General features: G+C 40.1%; 1 protein-coding gene across 1 annotated transcript in view; it reads left to right on the forward strand.

Annotated features, from left to right (window-relative positions):
• ZNF652 (zinc finger protein 652) overlaps positions 1 to 24476 on the forward strand; it is a 66056-nt gene that overhangs the window by 26881 nt on the left and 14699 nt on the right. The window contains exons 2-5 of the mRNA XM_041725170.1: positions 14965 to 16136; positions 19030 to 19177; positions 19572 to 19687; positions 20152 to 20296. Coding sequence (XP_041581104.1) covers positions 15228 to 16136; positions 19030 to 19177; positions 19572 to 19687; positions 20152 to 20296 — 1318 coding nt within the window. The 5' untranslated portion in view covers positions 14965 to 15227. The remainder of the gene's footprint in view (positions 1 to 14964; positions 16137 to 19029; positions 19178 to 19571; positions 19688 to 20151; positions 20297 to 24476) is intronic.

The raw sequence follows: 24476 nt of genomic DNA on the forward strand, positions 1-24476 counted from the left end.
CTTCCAAGACTGTGAGATGCTGGATCTACTGTCTTGTGAAGATTCATAACCATAACTCAGTGTGGTGAAGTCATCCCTTTTTTCTCTGTGGTCATCTCTACTTCCCAAAAAAGGGAGAGAGAATCCATTGGGTCATTTTACTAACATCCAATGTAGAATACCTCTACTGAGTAAAGTTGTGCTCTATGCCACCACTTTTGCCTTTAATTTTGATACAGTTGTGGCATTGTCACTTGGTTTTGTTTCATTCAGCCTTTAACTTATGTTTTTTTTTTTAAAGGACCATTAAAAAAAGGAAAAGGTAGCAATGAATATTGGCCGGTATCTGAGGCTTCATGGATTTCTTCCACATCCTGTTGGGCATCTTGCCTTAAATGCTTTCTTACTAAGGCAAAGGACTGAATAGAATCATCCAAGGGATGATGTTAAGCATAATCCTGTCTCTTTCCGCCCTAAGAAAGTGTGGTGGACCCAGTTTTGGAAAAACTGTTTTTGGAAAAACCTAACCTATACCATGGATAAGGTTGCAGGATTGATCTCATTTGTATTATACTTACTTCAAGACCATACATAATATATTCCCTTAACCCAGGCATCCTCAACCTGAGATTCATAAGCTACTTTAAAAGATTTTATTAATTTATTTATTTGAGAGATCAGGAGAGAGCACAAGGGGTGGGGGGCAGAAGGAGAAGAAGAAGCAGGCTCCCTGTTAATCTGGAAGCCTGATGTGTGGGACTCAGTCCTGGGACCTCAGGGTCATGACCTGAGCCAAAGGCAGATGCTTAACCAACTGAGCTACCCAGGCCCCCCATAAAATAATTTTAATGTTCAAAAGTGCATTGGAAATATGGGAAAGCCAGACAATCTAACAAAACATTTTGATGGCTGTTTTCATATTTGGTTAGTAAGAAATAAAAAAGTATGATCTAAATGTAAATTCTGAGACAATATTTTAAAAGCAGTGCTCCTTGGGAATGTGGCAGGAGATTTAGGAGTGGAGAGAAGAGTGTGTGACAGACCTTGTTGAAACGTTTGGAAATGGCTGTGTGGCAGTAAGTGACCAGAGGAATTAGACAAAAGAATGAAAACATAATCAACACAGTCAATGTCAGTGCTGGAGGAATCCTTTAGCTGTCTGGTTGAGGAAACCAGGGCCGGAAAGGTGAAACAGCCTGCCCAGCAGTGTAGGACATGTTGGCAATTACACTCAGTGTCACTGCATTACTGCTGTTAGAGCCTAGCCCTTCGTTTCCGGCCTACTAGGTCATCCAGTAATGTCATTTTTATGTAAACTATCACAATTTGCAGATAATCTTATTTTTTCAGTCTACCTTGAGACTATTTGTGTCCAGATAGTCTGTTTCATTTTATCTCTTTTTATTGAGATATAATTCATCTCCCACATAATTCTCCACTTAAAAATGTATGATTCGGTGGTTTTTAGTATACTCACAAGGTTGTGCAACCATCACCATTATCTAATTCCGAAACATTTTCATCCCTCAAAAAGAAGCCTGGAACGCATTAGCAGCCCTCCCTGGTCCTCCTTACCCCCAGCTCCTGTCACTCATTGATCTACTCTCTGTCACCATGGACTTGCTAGCTACACAACATGTAGCCTTTTATGTGTAGCTTCCTTCACTTAGGATGATTTTTTCAGGATCCAGTTATGTTGCACTCTATCAGTACTCCATTCCTTTTTTTTTTGACATTGTATGGATATGCATTTTCTTTATGCATTCGTAAGTTCATGTATATGTGGATGGTTTCCACTTTGGGGCTATTATGAGTAATGCTGTGAACATTTATATGCAAGTTTTTTTTTAAGATTTTATTTATTTATTCATGAGAGACACAGAGAGAGGGGCAGAGAGACAGGCAGAGGGAGAAGCAGGTTCCCTGTGGGGAACCCAATGCAGAACTTGATCCCAGGACCCGGGATCACATCCTGAGCCAGAGACACATGCTCAACTACTGAGCCAACCCAGGTGCCCCTATATGCAAGTTTTTGTATGAACATTTATTTTCAGTTCTCTTGAGCATATACCTAAGAGTGAAATTGCTGGGTCATATGGTAACTCTATGTTTAACTTTTTGAGGAACTGTCAAACTGTTTTCCACAGTGGCTGAACCAGTTTGCATTCCCACCAACAGTACACGAGGGTTTCTTTTTCTCCACATCCTCGCCAACACTTGTTGTTTCTTGTGTTTTTTATTTTAGCCCTTTTGACAGGTGTGAGGTGATACCTCATTGTGGTTTTGATTTGCATTTCCCTGATGATGAGCAATGTTGAGCATGTTTTCATGTGTCTGTTTAGCCCGTTTCATCCTGTTTATTTCTTTTTAGAGAAGGGAAGAGAGAGCAAATGGGAGAGTGTGAGAGAATTTAAGTTTTTTTTTTTAATTTTTATTTATTTATTTATGATAGTCACACAGAGAGAGAGAGAGAGAGGCAGAGACATAGGCAGAGGGAGAAGCAGGCTCCATGCACCGGGAGCCCCACGTGGGATTCGATCCCGGGTCTCCAGGATCACACCCTGGGCCAAAGGCAGGCGCTAAACCACTGCGTCACCCAGGGATCCCCGAGAGAGAATTTTAATCAGACTCCATGCTCAGTCTGGAGCCCAACCTGAGACTGTATCACAACCCTGAGATCATGACTTGACCTGAAATCAAGAGTCGGACGCTTCACCGATTGTGCCACCCAGGCACCCTGCATATTTCATTTTTCAAACTTACTTTGCCTTCCCTATCTTTTGCTTTTTTTCATCTTCATTACCTCATGTTCACTACGGAAAAATGCATGCAACCAACTAAAATTACATAAATCTCTGCTCTACCACCCATAATTTACAACCTCTTTAAGAAAGAGTTTCTCAAATAAGAAGGAGAAAGAAGCCAGCAGTGAAACACCCCCTGTACTGGGAACTTTGCCTGTTATCAGATTATATAGGTGTGGGTACTGTTATTCTAGTTTTACAGGGGGACACGGTGAAAACGGGTGAGGAACATTCCAAAAAAAGGAATGGGTGAGATCAGCTGCCTTGTCCAAAGCTGTAAACCAGGTTAAGTAGGATATTGGCCTTCCCATCTACCATCAAATATTTTTGTTTTAGAATTCAACTGCTGGTTGAAGACTAGTTCAGTTAAATTTACTTTCCAAGTATTAAATTTTTGAAGTGTAAAAAATGCTCTGTTAATTAGAAAATAGTAATAGTCTTGATGGGTCTAAATTCTAACATTTCCTGGTGTTGTTTACGCATTTGAAATATTTGTTGTTTACACATCTAAAATATTTGTGATTCTTATTTCTGTAAAATATAAGAATGTAATGAGGACCTTTCTCAGTTATTTTCATTTTCTGAATGAGTTTTTCATTCAAGTTCATGATGATCTTGTCTTAATGACAAGACATATAGATTAGATAGGCCTCCCATAAAGGCTTACATTATAGGGAGCCACAGTGTGAACAAGAATGATTCACAAGGCCTTTAGTCTCTGATTTTTCTTAATAAAGCTAGTAGGATATCAGGGTTCATAATGGTCAGGGTACTCACACAGATAGCCATTTTGAAAACAGACTAGTGCATTAATTAGTTGCATTCCATAAAACAACTTTGGTCAAGGCTAGACTGAGACTTTCCAAGATTATATATCTACAAGAGTGGATATGTTCTGACTGTTTTTAAGGGTACAGAATCTCATTTGAGCATTCCTGCAGCCAGGGCTTTGTCAGATTTTAATGGAAAAGATAGCAGTAATACAAAACTCTTACTCTTCTTTTAAAAAGAACTCCTTTGTTTAAATTACATTCTCCTGTCTCTAGATGACGTTTGTGAATTGAATAATGGAAAGATGTTCTGAATATACTGTGTGATCATCCAGGTCCTGCAGTGTAGCCTACTTAGTATTTGATTTCTTCTTTGGCCCTAGGGGGTTACGGGTGAAAGCTAAGGTTGCTTAAGCCACTGTGATGAGTAATGCACATTCATTTTTATTGTCTTCTACGGAGATGTGGGGACTGTTGATGCTTGAAGGTAATTAGGTAGTACCTTAGGAGGAGTACCCCTTCTTTGTCCTCTTTCTCCTAGCTTCTCCTGCGTATTATTGAGGAAACACAATGGCAGTCTCATTTAAATGCATGTGAAAAAATAACTACAGTGAAATTTTATTTTTATAAAAGCTTTGTCTAAAACTGAAGGTGACAGGAATTTCTCAGTTCCATTTCTTACAGATAATGGATTAGGTGGACTGCTTAAAAAATAATTGACATGTGAAATTGTATTAGGTGAGATTGCATTAAAATTAGTTGTATTTTTCAACTATACAAAATATAGGCATCTGAGAACACTTTATAATATTTATCTAAAATATGGCTCAGTGATGTGTGTCATTTGAGATTTTGCTTGTTGTAAAGTTGACTTCCACATGCTATGTTCATAGCTTTTCTAGTGCAACCTAGGTTGATTTTGTGCTCACCCTAGGAAATGAAGGACATTTATAGTATGCTACTAATCTTGTGACACAGAACTTTTTTCACTGTCAATTTTATATCTGTAACTTGCTCTTTACACATCAAGTTTATTTTTTATTTATTTATTTATGATAGTCACAGAGAGAGAGAGAGAGAGAGGCAGAGACACAGAGACACAGGCAGAGGGAGAAGCAGGCTCCATGCACCGGGAGCCCGACGTGGGATGAGATCCCGGGTCTCCAGGATCGCGCCCTGGGCCAAAGGCAGGCGCTGAACCGCTTCTCCCTCTGCCTGTGTCTCTGTGTCTCTGCCTCTCTCTCTCTCTCTCTCTGTGTGACTATCGTAAATAAATTAAAATTTTTTAAAAAAATAAAGTCCACAGTTTTCTTTAGTTTTCATCCATTGAAAACTTAATGATTTTGTTGCAAGAAAATAAACTGAAACATAATTTAAATCTTTACTTGGTCAGATTGGTTACTGTGAAACACCAAGTGCAGATGAGTCACACTGAAAACTGAAATGTATCCATGTGAATTTTTTTAAAAGATTGATTGATTTGGGGGAAAGAGAGAGCATACATAGCAAGGGAAGGGGCAGGGGACAAGCTGGCTTCCCACTGATCTCAGAGCCTGATGTAAGTGAGGCTCAGTCCCAGGACCCCAAGATCATGAGCTGAGTTGAAGTCAGATGCTTAATCGACTTAAGTCACGCAGGTGCCCTTTCGTGTGAATTAATCGAACATTCAAGGCATTGTGGAAAGAAGTGGGCATTCACTAGCTAAGGTTAAAACTTATACCCTTGAACACTAGTCTAGAATTTTACTTTTTACTTTGCATCATTCAAGATATGTTTTTGTTTAAGGCCTAAATACATCTTTTGAAGTAATTTTATTTAGCTCATAAGAGATGATTGGTAAACTGGGGCAAAGAGAAAACCAGATTTCCAGTGCTTGCTCCATCACTTAACCAGCAATGACAGTGGGAAAGTTATTAAACTGAGCTCAGCTGTGAATTAGGAACAACAGTCCCAAGTCATTAGAGGGCAATGATGCTTAAATGAGATAAACAAAACCCTATGTGGTTTCATTCCTGTCTTTTTCATGTTGAGTTTCTTGCATGCAACTTTCCTACTTCCCTTCTCCATCTCTCTGACTTCTGCTTGTCCTTTTAAAACCAGCTCCAACTTTTTCTTATCTCTGAAACTTCTCTGAGAGATCCACCACATTTTACACCAGTTAATCACCTCCTTTTCCACATTGCCTTTGTATCTTGTGTGTATAGGTGAGTGTGTTTATTCACAGAATACTTAGAACAGTGCTTACTGTTGCTTAGTACTCTTATAAGCATTTATATTTATTAACTCATTTAATCCCAGTAACACGCCATGAGGCAAACATAATTATTATCCTCATTCTACAGATACAGAAAATGAGACATAGGTTAAATAATTCAACCAAGGCCTCCTAACTCTGGTATGTGTTGGAGCCAGATTTCTGATACAGGCAGTCAGGCTTCAGTTTGTGCTCTTCACCACTGGGCTGTGCTGTGCTGTCTTTTGTAGTTGTTCTTATTACACTGTACTATGATTATGGGTTTTCATGTCTGCCTCCCTACTTAGACCTTTGAACACCTTGATGGCTCCAGCTCCTACAATGCCAAACACATAGTGGGCACTTAATAAATGTTTAACAAATGCATGATAAATGTGTTCTATGCAAACTGTAAAACATCATATAAATGCAAATTATTATCACTAATACCATGTACACTTTGTAAATCAAAGAGTAGAATTTACTGAGCTTTCAGTTTTGCAGTTTGTTTTCGTGGCTCCCACTTTTCATGTTGACAGACTGAGGTATAGATTGGTAACATTTAACGGTTGACAGTACCAAAACTTGGGTTAAAAATGAACTATAGTTATTGGTCCCATCACTAAGCCTTTTTGGTCACACATTCTTTGCCATAATAATATAGTTTGTCTTATATAAAAGAACAAGATCAGAGAGATCTAAATGATTCTTACTTACTGTACTTATTAAAATTATGTTGTAGCAGTTTAGGATCTTAAGTCGTGAGACTTCTATTGTCCTTTATAGGTATCTTGGAAGTTGTCTTACTCCTAGAGATGCTTTTTAAGAAAAAGACAAGGACACAGAGAAATTTCATTTTAGACTAGTAGAATCTACTGTATTAAGAAAAAAATTAGGGGTGCCTGGATGGCTCAATCAGTTAAGCAGTCACCTCTTAATTTTGGTTCAGGTCACAATCTGAGGTCCTGGGATTAAGGCTCGTGTCAGGCTCTGCACTTTGCAAGGAATCTGCTTTGAGGATTCTCTCTCTTCCTCTTCCTCTGCCCCTTCTCCCTCTTATGCATTCATTCTCTTTCTCTCTCTTTCAAATAAACTAAATCTTTAAAAAAAGAAAACAGGGATCCCTGGGTGGCGCAGCGGTTTGGCGCCTGCCTTTGGCCTAGGGCATGATCCTGGAGACCCGGGATCGAATCCCACATCAGGCTCCCTGCGTGGAGCCTGCTTCTCCCTCTGCCTGTGTCTCTGCCTCTCTCTCTCTCTCTCTCTCTGTGTGTGTGTGTGACTATCATAAATAAATAAAAATTAAAAAAAAAAGAAAAAAAGAAAACAGTTAAGCTTTTAGTGTAGACATGAGTTTTAAACTCAACTTAATTACCAGGTAGAGATATTAAATAGTTATTTCATAAAGTACACATTCTTGTAAATTTTTTAAAATTACAAGTCAAATATTTAAATTTTTATTTTTGTCAGTACTGATAGAATATTTAGTATGAGATGGTTTGTGCTTTTATTTTATCCTGATTCCTGGTATTATCTTTCCTACTTCAGTTTTTTTTTACTTATTTTAAATTTATTTTATCTTGCTCAATTGTGTGTTTGTTTTATTACATGTAATATGATATACATACATTCAAGCTTCTCTGAAATCCATGGACTTTCACAGACTTTTTCTGATTTCTCTAACTAGATGTGATTTTTATCTTCTAAATTTCCAGATTTCTCCTTTTTTCTTTTTTTTTACTCAAGTGTATATAGTTGTTAAATACTATTATTTGTCCAGAGACATTGAGATTAGTTATCACTTGGCAGATGTATCACTAACATACTTTCCTAATAGGAAAGAAGTGAGTAGCCTTCTGCAAAAGCCATAAAGGTTTGAGTAAAGTATCAGACCATTATTATCACAGACCCAACTGTCATCCTGTCCACTCTTCCTAGTGAATTTGGAGGGGGGAAGAATTTTGTTGATATGCACTTATCTTTCCCTTCTTGTTCCTTTCCATTTCTTGGTAGTTTGTACTTTTGGCCTGATCCTCATGGATAGTTGTCCGCTTCAGAAAACTTTCCATTCAGCAGGACTCATGGTTTGGCAGTGCATAGATAGTTTGAGCTTTGGAAACAGGTTAATGGAAGTGGTTCTGCAAGTGGGAGGGATAAGCATAGGTGGCAGAGTGATATGTTTTACACAGTTACCCATTTAACTTGAAGAGACTCGCCCCAAATAGCCTTTTTAACGTAAAAGGAGAATGAATAGATACATATTTTTATAGAAAAAAAAACCCTGTTGGATTTGTCAAAAATTAACTATTAAAACTTTTCAGGGAACAAAGTTATTTTTCCTTAAAGACTAAACATAAATAAACATTCTAGAAGACCATGTAAACTTGGTTTGTAGTCTACTTGGGGAAAAATGGCATGAGAAAAAACACATTCTGGAAGTTGTACTTGACTATTGCTATTATATTTTCTAATTCTTTTTTTAAAGATTTATTTATTTAAAGATTTTACTTATTTGAGAGAGAGCACAAAAGTGGAGAGAAGGGCAGAGGGAGAGAGATGGAGAAGGTGATTCCCTGCTGAGCATGGAACCTGACATGGGGCTTGATCCCAGGACCTTGAGATCATGACCTGAGCTGAAGTCAGATGCTTAGAGTCATGCAGGTACCCCCCACCCTTTTTTCCGAGAGGGACAGAGGAAGGGCAGAGAGAAAATCTCAAGCAGACTCCCTGCTGAGTACAGTGCCCACGTGGGGCTCCATCTCAACCCTGAGATCAGGGCCTGAGCTGAAATCAGGAGTTAGAACTGACTGAGCCAGCCAGGGGCCCCTGGTTTTTTTTTCTTAAAACTGTATTTTCTTCCCAGTAGCTGGTCACGCATGTAGAGTGCCAGAACTGGTTGCTTCTCAATTTGTATACCCTTTGACAAACATACCACATTTTTTCCTAAGTTGTATAATATTAATTATAACCAGACACTAAAGAATGACCCACTTTAGTTTGGAATTTATTTTAAGAAGCAGGAGAAAATGATCTCTAAGAACTTGTTTTAATACCAAAGAGAGATGAATTTAAACAGCTTTAAATATCAATGAGGGCTATTTCTTATTTGCTGCTTCTGTCTGCTTTCAGGTTCTTAGAGCTCAGTGTATTCACCTAGAGAGTATTCTAAAAAATGAAGTTAAGATTATATGTAATGAGTAAGTTAGAACTGAGCATACACATTAAGAGTTGGATAATGAAACATGGAATGTTCTAATTTCCCTAATGTGCTTTTGGTTTTGTAAAGGTTACTCGATTATGCTCTTAGGAGATAGTTTAAACCTTCTGGAAAGAGAATAAAGGAAGATTATCATCAAAACTGAGATAAGATAAAAGGTGTCAAAATTGAGTGAAGAAAAGTAAAATGTGTGCAGAAAGCCCATGTGTGTTTCAAAGTGAACAGTTAGACTACATCTTCTGTTGTGATTGTGTGGTTTATTGATGTTTGTGAATTTCCCTTAGATACCAGTGTCAGGTTCATATGGGAATGCATGTATGTACACATCATTTAAAATAGAATAAAGCACTTATTTTTTTTTAAAAGAATGGTCTTATTTTCTAACTAAGTAGAGAACTCCCCTGTGAATTTAAGCCCTTTGTCTTTCTGATTGTTTAACTTTTGACTTAATTTTTCTGTCCATGCTATCTAGCTGAGGACTGGGATAGCGGATACGTGTAATATGTATACACGTACATATTCATGAAGAACTATATTAGCTAGGTTATGCTGCCATAACAAATCACTCCCCAGTCTCAGCTTAAATCAGTGAAGGCTTTCTTTCTCACTACATGGCCGTGATGAATCAGCAGGGAAGCTCTGTTCATATCACTCAATGATGCAGGTTGATGGAACAACCATGTTCTTGTACATTACTGGTCACCATGCCTAAGACAGAAAAGAGGTCTGGAGGGTCTCTCATTAGCAATGAAATACAATAGCTCAGAGCTGATGTACATCTCTTATTTCACAGCATCATGGCTAGAACCAGTCAGGTATTCCCGCATGACTATGGTAGAGGCAGGGAAGATACCACTGCCTCCACCAGAGAGACAGCTGGAAGTACTTGATAAACAGCACCATCCTTTTGTCCATCAGGCACTCAGGCTGCTGTTTCTCATAGGCAAAATACACTCACTCCCTTCACAAGGTAGGGAACCCAAGGGCCCATCCAGTCATGGCACGAAGCTCAAAGTCCAGGATCTCTGAGTGACACAAGGGTATGATGATGGTAAGTAGATGATATGCAGATGTTGGATCCAGATGTTGTTTTTCTTGGCTCAGGGACTCATGAAAGAAACTGACACATGGTCCCTACCCCCACATACAAAACGCAGTCGTGACTACCGGCAGCATAATAAAAATCCTTCCATTTGTAAGGGGGAGGAATAGATATGTAGGAAATTCTGAAATCTCTGAGCAGTCATTGAGAGGGCCTCTTCAGGGTTGGGGAATGTTCTTGAATAGACCCTGGTTAGGCTCGTTAGGAATAGCTCACTTGTTTTTTTCTTTGCTCCCTAGCTTCATCCTCTTGGTCCCTCCTTTCTTCTTTTCCTATTACCATCTTTGGTTGTATGTGAAATGGACAATGAAGAATATACCCCCTTAGGGGAATGGTCAAGCTATCCTGCTTCTTGCCATAGACGCTTGAGAACCCAGAGACCATTTTAAGTCTTGAACAGTAACTGTCTCTTTTAACCCAGTCTGGAGGTTTTTTTTTGGCAGTATAACTCTGAAAAACTTTTTCTTTTAAGATTTTATTTATTTATTTATTCATGAGAGACACAGAGAGAGGCAGAGGCAGAAACAGGCTCCATGTAGGAAGCCCGATGTGGGACTCAATCCCAGCACTCCAGGATCATGCCCTGAGCCAAAAGCAGATGCTCAACTGCTGAGCCACCCAGGCATCCCAACTCTCAAAAACTTAATTGGCTTTTTATTAGTTTCCAGTCAGCAACATGGGCCTTAGCCACGTCCACAAAAGATCCTAATCATACTTAAATTTGCTACATAACTCTGTCTTAGTGGTCCCATACTTCTCCCTTGACTTAATTTTGAGTATAGGTATTTCTCCTGTAATGTCATATATACCTTCCTGGATTCTTCATAATTGTACATTAAAATAAGTGGGGGCTTATGGAAAAAATCAGATTGAGGCAGAGCATTCAAAATCTGTGAAACACTGTAACCAGTACATTAATAAAAACAATAATTATAAATATCATAAACATATTAAATATATACTATAAGTATACTAAATCTCCATTGGCATATGCACCGAGTATCAATCAATTGAATCTTTACAGACTTAATCCCCTGGGTGACTGTTTCCTCCTCTGAGATTAGGGTCTTGAAGACATTCGCTTACAATAGAGACCAATTTAGTTACAATTAAAAATCTGATGTATGAGATGGTGTAGGCTTTGGCAATCAAAAACTTTTTTTAGGGGCACCTGGGTGGCTCAGTCAGTTAAGCATCTGCCTTCAGCTCAGGTCATGATCCCAGGGTGCTGGGATCGAGTCCCACATGAGACTCCCTGCTCAGTAGGGAGTCTGCTTTTCCCTCTCCCTCTGCCCCTCCCCCTGCTTGTGCTTGTGCTCTCTCTCTTTCTCTCAAATAAATAAATGAATATTAAAAAAAAACTTTTTTAAACACAGGAGGGGAAACATATGTCAACTTCACCAGATTTAACATGGAAAGTTTAATGGTTCATGAAGCAGCTGACCCAGCCACTACTTGCATTAAGGAAAGTACAGAAGTAGGATGTTCGGCTTTTTTCTTAAGGTCTTCATATATTGCTAAGGCTATCTTGTTCATTGTGAGAAAGCTTTCTCTTGATCCCTTTAAACATTAACTTGCAGGGGAAAATACCATTTTTAACCAACAGGACTTTGGTGTTACACGGACATGATTTCCCCGTCTACTAATAGCATTCGAAACACTTCACACTAGAGAAATAGGCTTTGTAGCAAAATACACCAAGAAATTGCTTTGGTGAAAGCACCTCCTCCTTGGTCTCTTTTAGAAAAGCTATTTTACTGGGTACTGCCTTGGTCCATTGGGAGGTTTTATCAGTGGTTGTGGACATCTTCTTTGCCTTGATTCTGCCACAAGACTGAATTCTAGTTAGCATTTGTAGCTCAAGACCTTCTCTGTTTTTATTAAGCATCTATCTACTTCTTCTAACCCTTCAAGTCACTGACTTTCTGAACTTCTTTAATCCTGATTATAGACGGATCAGTCCTTTTCTGAATCCATCCTTTTCATGTAATGATTTGTCAGATACAGCCACTAGGGATCCCTGGGTGGCGCAGCGGTTTGGCGCCTGCCTTTGGCCCAGGGCGCGATCCTGGAGACCCGGGATCGAATCCCACGTCGGGCTCCCGGTGCATGGAGCCTGCTTCTCCCTCTGCCTGTGTCTCTGCCTCTCTCTCTGTGTGTGTGACTATCATAAATAAATAAAAATTAAAAAAAAAAAAAGATACAGCCACTAGTAGCCAACACACTGTCCTAACAGTCCATTTTCCTGTTAGAGCTGTGAGTTCTCTATCTTCTGAGATAAATAGGTGATAGTCTCACCGATAATTGCACCACTGCATAATAAGAGTTGCTGTCCCTTTAGCCTCCGGTAACTGTTTCCTTGCCCCTTTTCACCAGCTCCTAAGCCTTTGCCATATATTTGAGTTTTTTGGGGGTGAAGCAGCACCCCACTCCTGGATTCCATCTGCATCAGCTAGGATAAGGCCAGATTGTGCATGATTCTAGAGTACTAACCAGTGCAAGATATCAGAGGTTTTAAAAACACACTCTGTGTAAAATTAAATGAAAAATAAAAATAAAATCCACTGCACTGTGCATATCCTGTAGGTCATTATAGTCACTCTGGGACCCAGGTTGATAGCAGTGATAGCAGTTGTCATCCTGAAGATTGGTGGTCCCTGGGGCAGAGGGAAGAGCAGTCTAGAAGGTCTCATCAGTTAGAAAATGCCCTGTCCTTCTGCGTGCCATTTCTACTTGTGATGTACTACCATCCAGAAGTAGTCCCGGGGCTCCACCCAACTACAGAGGAGGGGACAGAGTCAGAACATGCAGTCCTGCCACGTGCCCAAAAGGCTGAGAGCCCAGAGGTCTTTGGGAAGAACATATTAATTATGACCACAGAGGATTTCCCCTCAATTATTTTTCTTTGTCTTCCTGGTTTTTGTTTAATTCCTAGCTTTTGCTGGTTAATTGAATTTTACTGTCTCTCCTCCCTTGCTTAATTTGAGATAATTAATGTAAGTTTAATGGTATTTGTAGTAGTTTAGATTAGTTCCATGGGTCAGAAGTTTTGGCATAGGCAAAATAAGGCTAAGTAGAACTAAAAGCTACTAGGATCTTCCTACTTAAAATATGAGGTGTGAAATTTTGATACGTGCGAAAAGATATTTGGTTACAGGGACAACCAAGTTTAAATTCTTTTGGAGTGTCATTCGTCCTGGTAGAAGTAGACTATGAGCCATGGAGGCAGACAGCCTGGGTCAAACACTGCTTGTCATTTATTTATTATTTTTTCTTTTAGATTTTATTTACTCATGTGAGACACACAGAGAGAGGCAGAGACATTAGGCAGATGGAGAAGCAGGCTCCCGGCTGGGAGCCTGAGGTGGGACTCGATCCCAGGACCCCAGGATCACGACCTGAGCCAAAGGCAGATGCTCAACCACTGAGCCACCCAGGTGCCCCTGCTTTTGTCATTTAAAAGAACATTTACGTCTCTCACCTACGGGATCAGATAGGATGGAGTAGGTGGAGGACTCTTCTTACAAACCTTGCCATGTATGCGACTTGGACAACTATGTGTGCTTTTCTTTTTTTAGTGACCACTTTGATAAAAAAAATCGAAAATGAGTTTAAAAGCCAACCCCAGGATACCTGGGTGGCTCAGTGGCTGAACATCTGCTTTCAGCTCAGGGTGTGATCCCGGGTCCAGGATCAAGTCCTGCAACAGGCTCCCTGCAAGGAGCCTGCTTCTTCCTCTGCCTATGTCTCTGCTTCTGTGTCTCTAATGAATAAATAAATTTTTTTTTAATGTTTGAAAAAAGCCAACCCCAAAGTCTTGTGGTGGCTGCTAAGTAGGAATAAGAAGAGGCACCCTTGCCTGTTGAACATGGAAGGCACTCAGTAAATACTAGTGTCCTTCCTTCTGCTGGCTGGACAAGGTATGCGCTTGCAGAGATAGTCATGACCCAGGGATGAAGTGGTTGGCTAAACGGCAATGTGAGGCATGTCACAAGGCAGGTTAGGTGCCTTTCTCATTTTTTTTTTTTTAATGAATGGTTTCATTTTTCTCGGAACTATATCAACCTGATGGTTACTGTTTCTTAGAATTTAGACTTCTGTGCAACTGACACATGAAAAATTCCCCAGCTGCCGAGTGGATCTAGTGAGGTACATCTGGAACAAACTTAGAAGTACTTAGCAACTTTGAAATTAATGAACCTGAAACCAGTAATATCTATAATAAACATCTATACAGAGATTTGACATTATGTAGGGCCATTTTCTGCCTCTTCTGTCATTACGTCAATCAGCTGTTGTATTTCCCTGGTCCACAGTGCCTAGCTTACTGCCAGCTTAGTTCTTTGAGCCCTAACTGTGGTGGGTATGGTACTGACTGATGTTGAAAACCAAGCCAGCCAGCGTCAAGCTGTGGTGTGTTTCACATATTGCCCATGTTCTTATGACAAGACTGTAAATTTCCTGTGGACAGAGATGATACATTCTGCTATATCAATATGTCCTATAGCATCTAGCATAATGGATGCCATGCGATCATACCTATTTGTTTTGTCATTGGATACATACTGAATACCTACCAAGTGCTCGGCACTGTGCTAAGCTCTAAGGATATCTCATTGCACTGGACAGATGATCACTCCTGCTATCTTAGAATTTACATTCTAACAAAATACATGTTGAGTTTAGTAAACTGGTAGCCCAGTAAAATAATAGCCCACACTGGACCACTGAAACAGGATAAAGAATTATCTCTGTAAATAATTTAATCATCTTCATCTGTGTTGTAGGATGTACGTGCATAGGCTGTAGGAAGGAAATAGTGGTATCTGACCTTTTCTCCTCTTCACTTTTCTTTGTAGATAAGATGCTCCAAGTCAATCGCTGCTCTCCTTGAAAGAAAGATCACTAGTGCTCTGCTCTTGCCATAATACCAAACCTTTTGACTTCTGCTTTGGTGCTGCAACACTGGAAGAATTGCACACAGGTTCCAGGAATACCTTTTTTTCACTCGAGTGCTTTTTTTTTTTTTTGTGGATGGAGGGAGATTTGAGTTGTAATAATTACCCTGTTTGAAAGCTATTTCTCTATAGTCTGAACTGCTTACTAATTGGGCCACTTACCCATGAGCCACACAGCCAGTTCTTGTCCAGAGCTGGTTGAAAACTGTGCTGCGCATGTAGCAGGAATGGCACAAGAAGATAGTCGTCGCGGTCAAGTGCCATCTACCTTTTATCATGGTGCCAACCAAGAACTTGACCTGTCCACCAAAGTGTACAAAAGAGAATCGGGAAGTCCTTATTCGGTGTTAGTGGACACCAAGATGAGCAAACCACATCTCCACGAAACAGAGGAACAGCCGTATTTCAGGGAGACAAGAGCAGTGTCTGACGTGCATGCTGTTAAAGAAGACCGGGAGAATTCTGATGACACGGAAGAGGAGGAGGAGGAGGAGGAGGAAGTCTCTTACAAAAGGGAGCAGATCATAGTGGAGGTAAACCTTAATAATCAAACGTTAAATGTATCTAAAGGGGAAAAGGGTGTCTCTTCTCAGTCCAAAGAGACTCCTGTTCTTAAGACAAGCAGTGAGGAGGATGAGGAGGAGAGTGAGGAAGAGGCCACCGATGACAGCAATGACTATGGGGAGAACGGAAGGCAGAAGAAGAAGGAGAAGACGGCGGAGAAGGCCATTGTCACACAAAGGAGAACCAGGAGAGCCGGCTCCGTGGCTGCGGCTACCACTTCCCCGACTCCCAGGACTACAAGAGGGCGTAGGAAGAGCGTAGAGCCACCTAAGCGGAAGAAGCGGGCCGCAAAGGAGCCTAAAGCACCAGTCCAGAAGGCTAAGTGTGAAGAGAAAGAGACTCTGACCTGTGAGAAGTGCCCCAGGGTGTTTAATACTCGCTGGTACCTGGAGAAGCACATGAACGTTACCCACAGGCGCATGCAGATTTGTGATAAGTGTGGCAAGAAGTTTGTCCTGGAAAGTGAGCTGTCCCTTCACCAGCAAACAGACTGTGAAAAAAATATTCAGGTAGGTTTTTCATCACCAAGAGGGCAAACTTTCCAGGATAGAACCTGGCTGTTGAGACTCACCTGGTATCTGCCCAAGAGAATAAATACGGTAGAGGCCGAAGGGACAGTTTTCACCGATTTATCTTTCTAAAAGCTCCTGCTTTGGTCTTTTCAAAACCCAGGCTTAACATTTTCTTTCAAAAGTATTACACTCACCTGCCGCTGGACTAGTGGGAACCCGGGCACATTGGAAGGGGGAATCTGTTGTGGGTGATTGATTGCCCAGGAGGTAAAGTCAACACCGACTTTGCACTGAGATTCACTGTTGTGAGACATGTCATATATAATTCATTCTGGCATCTTCTCTGTCAAGGTGGGAAATTCCAAGTAAAGGTCAGGAATAGAGAGAGGTCCCCTTTTAGGTTTGAAAGGGTGCCAGATTCTAGTGCAGCTGATGGGGACAAAACCCATAATGACTCAGACCGGTGAAAATGGACGATCTCCAGGAGTGAGTTTGCTTTTTACCAGTGGAGAGATGACAACATTAAATTTATCAAGAGGCTGAGCCCATGGGAATATGCAAACTTTAAACAGAGGCTGAGCTGGTTGAAAATGTTGCCCACCTGGCAGTAGGGTTACATAATGCTACTGTACAGTATTATTAAGGTAACAGAATGTGGTTTTCAAACCAGGCTAATGTATTGAAAGGACTATATTGTGATAGGTTAAGAGGTGTGTTAATTATATTATGTCAAGTGAATTCTATCATGTTGAGCTGTATTGATTCATCCATGTGAATGCATATTAATAAGTATTCATAAAAGGTAAGCCTATTACTGTCTCCATAAGATACATAAAATACAACTGTGTTGTGCCATATTTAAGCCAGACTTCTTTTGAAAAATGAAATTGTTTTTGGTTTGTTTCTTGGAATGCGCTTGATCTGGAGTGCTCCTTTTTCACTTTACCTCTCGCTTTTAATCAACAATTGATATTGCTTTACTTTAAAGAGATTTTTTAAAATATAAATTGTTTGCTAACAACTCACTGCTTTTTGATTCATCAGTTGTGACTTGATCTCTTACACACTTGGTAATCAAAGAAGGTTAATTCATGGCACCCAGACCCTCCAGTCACTACCACTGCCCTTGCTTGGTTATGAATTGGTTGTGATAGTTCAAGCCAAGGGTAGTGTGAAGTGGTGCTGCACCCTAGGGGTCAGACTTGGGTTTTCTGATGACTCATTGCTGAAAGGTGTATAGAGTGTTTGTTTGTTTTTTAAGATTTTACTTACTTATTTGAGAGAGAGGGAGCACGAACATGAGCAGCAGGAGGGGTGGAGGGAGTAGACTCTGCCAATCAGGGAGCCTGATGTGGTGCTGGATCCCAGGACCCCAGGATCATGACCTGAGCCGAAGGCAGACGCTTAACTGACTGAACCTACCCAGACATACCCGTGTTTGTTTATATGTTTTACTTAAATTTGATTCATTAAGTTACAGAAAGAAAACATTTAATACATCCTCATTCTATGACTTTCCTCACTGTTACTCACTGTAAGGACTTAAATTTGCATTTATGTTTTGTGGGTTCTGCTAAGAGAGCTCTCTCTCCCTTTACATTCCTAAAGAACACTGCTTTGTTCATACATATAGATCCTCATAATCCTGGTGACCTAATAACAAATAACAATCAAAACCCTGCCCTGGCACAGTGGCTTGTAGGAGTAGGTCTGTCCTTCTCTCTCTCTTTTTTTTTTTAGTCTGTCCTCTCAAGCAGGTCCAACCAGTGGCTAATTTTTTTCACCCTTCTCAGAGTCCTTGTTTCCTGAAGTGACCATGATGTTCAGAGTTCTTTACTTCCAGTGAATAACTAACTTGTTCCCTTAAACGTTTCAGAGTCAGTGGCTACCTAGAACTTTCTAGTACTGTTTTGCTTTAACCAGAAGCACTTTATTCTTATATGCTTTATACCTCATATTGTAGACTATTAGTGATTCATAATACAAGGAGCTAGGTGCCATTGCGTGTGTTTTCTATAGATGTGTGTAAAGAGATTCGGTGCTGGCCCTCAGGGGAAGGGAGGAGGATACTGATGGCTTAGAAGTTACAGGAAATTGGGATCCCTGGGTGGCTCAGCGGTTTGGTGCCTGCCTTTGGCCCAGGGCGCAATCCTGGAGTCCCTGGATCGAGTCCCACATTGGGCTCCCCGCATGGAGCCTGCTTCTCTCTCCTCCTGTGTCTCTGCCTCTCTCTCTCTCTCTCTCTCACTCTATGTCTACATAAATAAATAAATATTTTTTAAAAAGTTACAGGAAATTCTGCCAGAGGGAAATCTTTCATAAAGTACATTAGATATGGGAAAATATAATAAAATCTCAATAATTTGTGTTAATGAAGGCTTCAAATGCATTCTTAACATATGGAAACATTGTTATGCTTCCACAGGCCTATAACCATTAAATGTGTGTTTCATCTCATTTTTATTTGTGCTAACTTAAAATTAGTTTGTACTCTCTGGTAAATACCTGCTAACTGCACAGTGACCTGTGTGTAGGAAGCAGCTGCTCTTGGTAATCCATTTATTTTTAAGAACTTGGTTCTTCCCTATTGGTACCATACTAATCTGAGAAAAGTAGTCAAGTCTTCTACGTTGGTGGAACTTTCCATTTGTTTTTGTCTGGCTTTCTGCCATTGTTTTCATATTCCCAAAGCATCTCTAAAAGATGCATCTTGAAAAGTAGAACATCCAGATGTTGATGTTGGCATCTGGACTCCTTGGAAGATTGGCATCTGTTTGGATTCTGGTTCTTGTGCACGAATCTAAAGCATGCCCATTTCATCAGCCCGTAGGCAGCTGTGGGTTTCTGTGAGCCCCTGTAAATAAAGATTATTTCTATTTATCCTGCTCAGTGTGTTTCCTGTAACAAATCATTCAAGAAACTCTGGTCCCTTCATGAACACATCAAGATTGTCCATGGATATGCAGAAAAGAAGTTTTCCTGTGAAATTTGTGAGAAGAAATTCTATACCATGGCTCATGTGCGGAAACACATGGTTGGTAAGTTCCTCCTGCTGCTTTTCCCTCATGCCTATAATTGTTTCTTGTCCTTTGGTGTGTTTTACGCTGCGGATCGGGCAGGCTCTGAGGAACAGCCTTGGTTTCATCAACTGTGACTTGTTGAGACCAACTGCAGCATGTCCTCACTAAGCGTCACCCACCTGCACGGGACAGTCTTCCTCCCCAGGTTCTTTCCCGATGATGTTCTTTTTCTCTTCCGAACGTTACTATTAAAAAAAAAAAAAAAAAAAAAAAAAGAACGTTACTATTAAGGCCTCACAAATTAAAGTATAGAAAGTTCAGATGGCACAATTACCTTGCAGCAGGACAGAAGTCTTTTCAGTCAGAGCTTTTCTGTGGGCTTATTTTGAGTGTAGTGCATTCTGTGTTGCAGCACACACAAAAGACATGCCATTTACATGTGAAACCTGTGGAAAATCGTTCAAACGCAGCATGTCCCTCAAGGTGCACTCCTTGCAGCATTCTGGAGAGAAGCCCTTCAGATGCGAGGTAAGGAATGCGCCGCCCCCCAGGCCCAGGCCTAGGGACAAGCTTTTATCTCCTTGGTGAAGCCCTGAGGGAGAGATGTGTGAGGGACAGGCATGAGGCTGCGTTTCCTCAGACCCTCTAGATGAGTTCCAGGTGCTGTGTGTCACCTCGCTGCCAGGTAGAGAGAGGTCATCTTTAACACGCTCCTCACCCTCTTAGGCTAGGTTAAACCTAGGAATAACACATGAAGAATCCTTTTTCTTCCCTCAGTAAACCAGAGAAGTTGGGTGTACTTCCATGATAATCATTTGAGAAAATTTCCCTTTCGTTAATAACTGAGGGGCAGACAGCAGAGCCAAATAGTTGACACAGCACGTTCTGTTCTAAGTGTGGAAAAGAACCCTAATCTCAGAGACTTTGTAAGGGTGGGCTCACGTAAAGCTACTATGCTTGGCACTCAAAAATCTCCACTGTGTCCAATGCAGAACTGTGACGAAAGGTTTCAGTACAAGTACCAGCTACGCTCCCACATGAGCATCCACATCGGGCACAAACAATTCATGTGCCAGTGGTGTGGCAAGGACTTCAACATGAAGCAGTACTTCGACGAACACATGAAAACACACACTGGTAAGAATTTCTTGGGAAAAGTTGAGATATGTCTCAAGCACTTGTTGATGATCACCTGTAGGTCTGTTTATGTAAAAAAACAAAAGCGCATATTTGCACTCTGAGTGCAAATTCGACTTGAAATAAACCTAGTGTATAAAAATACAGATTTATTATCCTGAAAATTGGGTTTTCATAACTCTGTTCATTTTTTTAAAAGGATTATTTGTGAGACCTTTTAACTGGGGGTTCCTTCAAGACATTGGATTATTTACTTAGGGCTCAGGATCTTCTGAAATTGTACACAGCTTGTTTTGTGTATGTGCCTATGTGATTTTTTTTTAATTTTATTTATTTATGATAGTCACACAGAGAGAGAGCGAGAGAGAGGCAGAGACACAGGCAGAGGGAGAAGCAGGCTCCATGCACTGGGAGCCCAACGTGGGATTCGATCCCGGGTCTCCAGGATCATGCCCTGGGCCAAAGGCAGCCACTAAACCGCTGCGCCACCCAGGGATCCCTGATTTTTTTTATTTTTATTTTTTTAAGGAAAGTCTTCTGGACTTTAAAAACTAAAGAACACTGCTTTAAATAGGATACCCTCAAAATAAATAAATAAATAAATAATAAATAAATAAATAAATAAATAAATAAATAAATAAATAAATAAATAAATAAATAGGATACCCTCTTAGTTGCTTAAAGTTTGATTGGATTGGGTTTCCCCAAAATTACCACTTTTCAGGAACAACTTCCATCAGATGAGGTTAAAACATATTTTAACCGTTTAGTGTTTTAGAGGTTTTTGTCCTAGCATTGATGTGAATCTTGTAGCTCCCCCTGTAAACACTGTGTCGTTGTATCTCAGCCTTAACTTGATATTCCGGGATTAGCTGTCTTTGTACAAATTGAACAGTATGAGCCATTTTTTCAGGTTTCTAAATAAAATCTAGCCATAGGAGTCTACATTCTGTTAGTCCACAGAGTAGCAGAGCTAGAAAGAACCACAATAGATTATCTTGCTTAGCCCCTTGCTCTTTTTTTTGCCCAACTAGAGGTGAGGAAACTCTGTCCTGGTTCCTATCCAAGGAAGAATGCCTGCCTGGTGGGGCTTCTTTCCCATTCAGAGAAGAGAGCAGAGCACCCTCCAACTTTAAGGATTAGTCTAGATTAAGAGTCATGAGGGGAGTTTAATTAAATAAATTGACACCTTAAAGGGTAATGAGAACTTTGAAGCCTAAGTGGATGGACAGCAGGATATATCAGAGTTATTAACATATTCTCCTCTTATAATTTAAGAATTCTGAGTTGCTTTTAGGATCCCGTTTTTTGTTGTAAAGTAGGAAGCTGTGGAACTAGATAGAAAATAAGCTTTTTTGAAGGCAGAAGCTGTGTCATTTTCACACACAATGATTGGGACGTGGCAGGTGCCCCATGAGTGTTTGCTGTATGATTGGAAGGAGCGTGGAACCACTGACACCTCTGCCTCAGCAGTCCCCTCCTCTCCTCTGCGTGTCTTCTGGACATCTCTTTCCCGGTTCCCTCTTCCCTCCTCCTGCCTTTTGTTCTCTTTCTTCCTTCCCTTATGTCCTTCTTTCTTTAGACCCTTAAATGTCCATAATATGAAACCAGAGTATATATTTTGTGATTAACACATTTGTTGAATAAAATTTTATTTTAAGTATTCTTCTTTGACCAAATTGGCAAACTCAACATTTCCTATTTCTTCCAAAGAAATATTGCCATCTAATATCCTTCTCATTAAAAGAGTGTACATACTTACCAAAGTATATTAGAAAATATGAAAGTTGAAAATAGAATAAAAATGATCATCACTGGGGGCACCTGGGTGGCTCAGTGATTGAGCGTCTGCCTTTGGCTCAGGTCTTGATCCCAGGATCCTGGGATTGAGTCCCGCAGTGAGCTCCCCACAGGGAACCTGCTTCTCCCTCTGCCTAAGTCTCTGTCTCTGTCTCTCTCTCTCTCTCTGTTTCTCATAAATAAAATCTTTAAAAAAATCATCACTGAAAAATCATTACTCTTAACATTTTGGCATACATTTTTAAAAAATACTTTAGTTTCTTTATACACATACAGATTGATACTATGTATAAATGTTAATGTATTCATGTATATAGACATAAGACAAAAATTGGGTCTTTATTGTAACTGGCTTTTCCTTTTTACTGTATTACGTCCTTAACAGCAATATTATTTTAATGGTTGGGTGATATTCCTTCTGGTAAATTTGTTGTAATAATAGCCACCATTTATTGTGCACGTATGTGCCAGGCCCTATCTTAAGTGCTTTACATACATTGCCTCATATAATCAATGCAACTTTTACAATAGTCCTATAAAGTAAAGGATGTTGTTTCCATTTTATTTAGCAAGTTCCTTATTGGACATTTAGATGATTTCTGTTTCCAATTTTTCTACTGTTATAAATAATACTGTGATAAACAGGTTTGTGGTTAACATGTCTGTGATTATTCACTTAGGACAAATACCTGGAAATGGGATTATTAGGGCAAAGAGATGTACACATTTTTAAGACTTGGTGGTATGTATTGCAAAATAACATCCACATGCACTCTTACTAGCTGTGCATGAAAATACCCATTTCCCCAACCCTTTCCAGTGCTAAATAAAATCCTTGCTGATTTGATAGGTGGAAAATGGTTTCTTATTGTATCAATTTGTATTTAGTTAGTAGCTAAATAAGATTGGAATTTTAAAAAATATTTTATTCATTTATTCATGAGAGATATATAGAGAGGCAGAGAGAAGCAGGCTTCTCACAGGGAGCCCGATGTGGGACTCAATCCCACGACTCCAGGATCACGATATGAACCCAAGGCAGAGGCTCAACCATTGAGCCACCCAGGCACCCCAGATTGGACATTTTTTCATGTGCTTACTGAATGTTAGTATATTTTCTTTCCTGAATTGCTTGCGCTTTTTTTGTATTCACGTTTCCATTACAGTGTTTGACTTTTTTGTATTGTTTATAGTAACTCTTTCTGTATATTTACATATACTAGACTTTGTTTAACACCAGTATTGGGCAGCCCTGGTGGCTCAGTGGTTTAGTGCCGCCTTTGGCCTGGGGTGTGATCCTAGAGACCCCGGATGGAGTCCCACGTTGGGTTCTCTGCATGGAGCCTGCTTCTCCCTCTGCCTGTGTCTCTGCCTCTCTCTCTCTCTGTCATGAATAAATAAATAAAATCTTTTTAAAAAATCTTTAAAAACCAAAAACACCAGTATTAAAGTTCTTTCCCCTGGTTTGTCATCTGCCTTTTAATATTGCTTGTAATGCTCAAATGGGGAAAGTAGCTGGCTAATGGGGTTGGACAGACCTGGCTCTGCCATTCACTACAGCCTCTGTGAGTCTCTGGTTCCTTGGTACTAAGTAAGGATGACAGTACTACCTGGGAAAATACAAAAAGTGTTAGCATTAAAGAAGAAAAGAGATAGCTCTTTTAAGGCTGGATGCAACCACATTTAGAGTATGTTTTGTTGGGGATTAAGGCCATCTCAGGAAATGCCATTGAGTAGGCTCTTTCTTTACAGTTAAAGAGAAGTGAGGCAGACCTTGTCTAGGGAGTCTGCCCAGCCCTGAGGCAGTGTTTCCTAGGACGGTGTGGACTGTGGGATGAATTCAACATAGAATAATTGCTGATTGATCTTGTACCAGGTATAGCGCTAAGTGCCTGGTGACACAAGGATGAATTCAGACCTGGTTTTTGCTCTCAAGGAGCTTACAGTCCAGGGACAGTGATGGCGGTGATAATAATCATAATCATAATCATAGCAGTACTAAAATGCATTGAGTGTCTCCTATGTGCCAGATACTATTCTAAGTGCTTTCCTTGTATTTTCAATTTATCACAATCACCTATTATTATGATCTTCATTTTTCAGATTAGGAAACTGAGGCTCTGAGAGGCTCTGAGGCTCACTTGTCCTAGGCAGTCTGACTCCAGAACCACATATTTTAATGATTCTGATATAATTTAACATAGCAAGTCATAAAATGGAGGGATATGCAGGACATCATGAGGGCAAAAGCACCATCCCAGAGTCTGCTTTTCAGCTTCCAGAATGTGTCCATGCACTCAAGCAGATCAGGATCAGAGGAATTGATGTGTGTTAAATAGTCTTAATGATATATAAATAAAATTGCTGATTTCTTAATTTA

Source organism: Vulpes lagopus, chromosome 12 (assembly GCF_018345385.1).
Source record: "Vulpes lagopus strain Blue_001 chromosome 12, ASM1834538v1, whole genome shotgun sequence".
Taxonomy (NCBI): domain Eukaryota; kingdom Metazoa; phylum Chordata; class Mammalia; order Carnivora; family Canidae; genus Vulpes; species Vulpes lagopus.